General features: G+C 50.1%; 1 protein-coding gene across 1 annotated transcript in view; it reads right to left on the bottom strand.

Annotated features, from left to right (window-relative positions):
- Positions 1-1,568: 1,568 nt before the first annotated feature.
- The window catches only part of FN3K (fructosamine 3 kinase), a 7,181-nt gene continuing 5,508 nt past the window's right edge, over positions 1,569-3,241 (bottom strand). The window contains 1 exon segment of the mRNA XM_006106627.3: positions 1,569-2,020. Coding sequence (XP_006106689.1) covers positions 1,682-2,020 — 339 coding nt within the window. The 3' untranslated portion in view covers positions 1,569-1,681.

Raw genomic sequence — 3,241 nt, forward strand, 5'->3', positions numbered from 1 at the left:
CCGCCTCGGCCAGTCGCCGGGAGGGGGCGGAGTCTATGAGGGGGTCTGGGCCAGTGGAGGGGGCGGAGTCTATGGAGGCGGGGCCTGAGGCAGTGGAGGGGGCGTAGTCCATGAGGGGGGTCTGGGCCAGGGAGGGGGCGGATTCAATGGAGGCGGGGCCTGAGGCAGTGGGGGGGCGGAGTCAATGGGGGAGGGGGCGTCTGGGCCGGTGGAGGGGGCGGAGTCTATGAAGGCTCACTGGTTCTGCCCACGATGGCAGTTTGTATTTGAGACCGTCAGATATTTGGAAGGAAGCGTTTGGGGTGGACTTCTTTCTAGAAAGCTTTCAACAGGCTCCTCTGTCTGCGCTGGGAACAAGTCCGGCTAGAGCTAGACAGTCGCACTTTACAGAAAAGGGACATTTGGCGCTGTACTGCTACGAACGAATGGGTAATTTTTCCAGAAGTAGCAATCACGTGGTCCCCTGACTTTAGAGACACACACATGGGTGGCCATGATGCCCTGAGACTTTGCCAGGCACTGCCTGTCCCCAGGCAGATACCTTCAACGGTGACAGCCCTGACATCCTGAACCAACAGGCCACGTGGACATCCAACCCCCTGTACACCAGACATCCCAGCTGTGGGACACACCCCACTGCCCAAGGCTCTCTCCCAGCCTCCCGCCTCCTCCTTATCCAGAGAAAAACACACTGGCTGGGAAATGGGGAGAAGGAGAGAGGCTGGGCAGTGGCTGCAGCCCAAATGCCAGTCCCCACAACTATTGGGGGCCCTTCCTTGCATCTGTCTCACCTTAAGGGTGGACTTGAAGCCTCCCCCACTCAGCCCCAGAGGTGCTCCTTAGGAAGTGGGCACAGCCCAGCTGGTGTGGATGAGTGGTTGAGCATCAGAAGGCCACGGTTCCATTCCTGGTCAGGGCACACGCCTGGGTTGCAGGCTCAATCCCCAGTGTGGGGTGTGCAGGAGGCAGCCAATCGATGATTCTCATCATCGATGTTTTTTTCTCTCTCTCTCCCTTTCCCTTCCTCTCTGAAATCTATATATTAAACTATATATTAAAAACATTTTTTAGCCCTAGCTGGTTTGGCTCAGTGGATAGAGTGGTGGCCTTCGGACTGAAGGGTCCCAGATTCAATTCCGCTCAAGGGCACATGCCTGGGTTGTGGGCTTGATCCCCAGTAGGGGGTGTGCAGGAGACTGCCAGTCAATGAATCTCTCTCATCATTGATGTTTCTACCTCTCTCCCTCTCCCTTCCTCTCTGAAGTCAATAAAAATATATTTAAAATATATGTATTTTTTTAAAGTGGGGCACAACTCATGGTTCCCAACACTGCCTGAGCTAAAACAGGAGCCCCACATCCACAGGAGAATGGGGCACCATTTTCTGCCTAAGCAAACCCCAAATCTATGTGAGTTTCAATACAATTATGATGAAAACATCCAAACTTCAAACATCCCCCAGGCTGCGGTATGCAAAGAGCCCATTGGAGCCCTTTCAGGTGGTCTGGACACCCTGTAAACCAGCCCAAGTGCATGGAGGGTGGAGACACAGTTAAGACTCACAGCGGTTCCGTCCCCAAAGCCCCCACTGGCTTTATTAGCCCCTGCAGCCACCTCTGCTGTTGCTGCCCCTGGTATTTGCTAAGCGGGCGGGCAGGTGGGCAGGGACACAGGTGGGCTGCTACTTGAGAAGCTTCCTCATGGTGCCCAGGGTCGGGCTCCTGTACTCCCTCCCAAAGTGGTTCCAGTGGTTCACGTAGTTAAAGAGCTGGTAGAGCAGATGCCGCTGGTCGAACCCTGGAGCCTTGGGGATCTTCCGGTGGTAGGCGGTGAAGAAGGACCTGGGGAAGCCGCCGAACATCAAGGCAATTGCCAGTTCGAACTCAGAATGGCCATAGAAGGACGCTGGGTCGTAGATAAGGGGTCCCGAGTCGTCCTCGGCCACGTTTCCTGACCAGAGATCCCCGTGAAGAAGTGCGGGGACAATCTCTAGGCCACGAAACAGATCCGGGATCTTCACCTAAGGAAATAATATTGGACACACAGGTATGCGACTATGAGCCGCGGTTTCCTCATGCAATACGGGGAACGAAGGCAAAGATGGCCTCGTGTTTGTTCAGTGTCAAAGCAAGCCCAGGGCAGTGGAACTTGGTCTAGACCAGTGATGGCGAACCTATGACGCGCGTGTCAGAGATGACACGCGAACTCATTTTTTTGGTTGATTTTTCTTTGTTAAATGGCATTTAAATATATAAAATAAATATCAAAAATATAAGTCTTTGTTTTACTATGGTTGCAAAGATCAAAAAATTTCTATATGTGACACGCACAAGAGTTAAGTTAGGGTTTTTCAAAATGCTGACACGCCGAGCTCAAAAAGTTCACCATCACTGGTCTAGACTCAGGCCCGAAGCTCCATGACACTAATGATTTACATACGGTGTCAAACCCCAGAGGTGATGGTTTTATCTCCTATAGAATAGAAACTATATAACCTGAACTGTATAACCTGAGTGAAGGTATTTTTTTTGTACCTAACTTAACAAACTTTCTCCACTATTCTTTTATTTCACATCACATGTATCTGCACCTCTTTTGTATCCCATCGGTTACTTCATTAAAGAGTTAAATAAGCCCAGAGGGTGTGGTTCAGTGGTTGAGACTCGATTTTGGGCTTCGTCCCCAGTGGAGGAAGTGCAGGAGACAACTGATCAATGAGTCTCTCTCATCATTGATGTTTCTATCTCTCTCTCTCTCCCTCTCCCTTCCTCTCTGAAATCAATAAAAAAATACTTTTTTAAAGAGTTAAATAATAGTTCTTCAATGCATGCTCACTCTAGATCAGCCTTGGGCAAACTACGGCCGCGGGGGGGATCCGGTTGTCCAAAATGAATAAAACTAAAAAAAAAAAAAAAAAAAAAAAAAGACCGTACCCTTTTTATGTAAGGATGTTTACTTTTGAATTTTATATTAGGTTCACACAAACACTCCCTTCCATGCTTTTTGTTCCCGCCCCCCCCGGCCCAGTTTTAAAGAACCCATTTGGGCCCCTCGGAGCAAAAAAGGTTTGCCCCCCCCCTGGCCTAGATTTGACCTAAGAGTTCTGTTTTTTCACATTTTGGGGGGTTGCTTTGAAACCAGTCCCCTCGGGCATCTTCCTGCCCCAATTCTGCTCTAAGAAGGAAAAACATTCATGGTTTCAGCAGGAAAAAGGGAAAAAGTGGGGAAAGAAAAGCCCTAA

This window comes from Myotis lucifugus, unplaced genomic scaffold, assembly GCF_000147115.1.
Source record: "Myotis lucifugus unplaced genomic scaffold, Myoluc2.0 scaffold_871, whole genome shotgun sequence".
In the NCBI taxonomy this organism is placed as follows: domain Eukaryota; kingdom Metazoa; phylum Chordata; class Mammalia; order Chiroptera; family Vespertilionidae; genus Myotis; species Myotis lucifugus.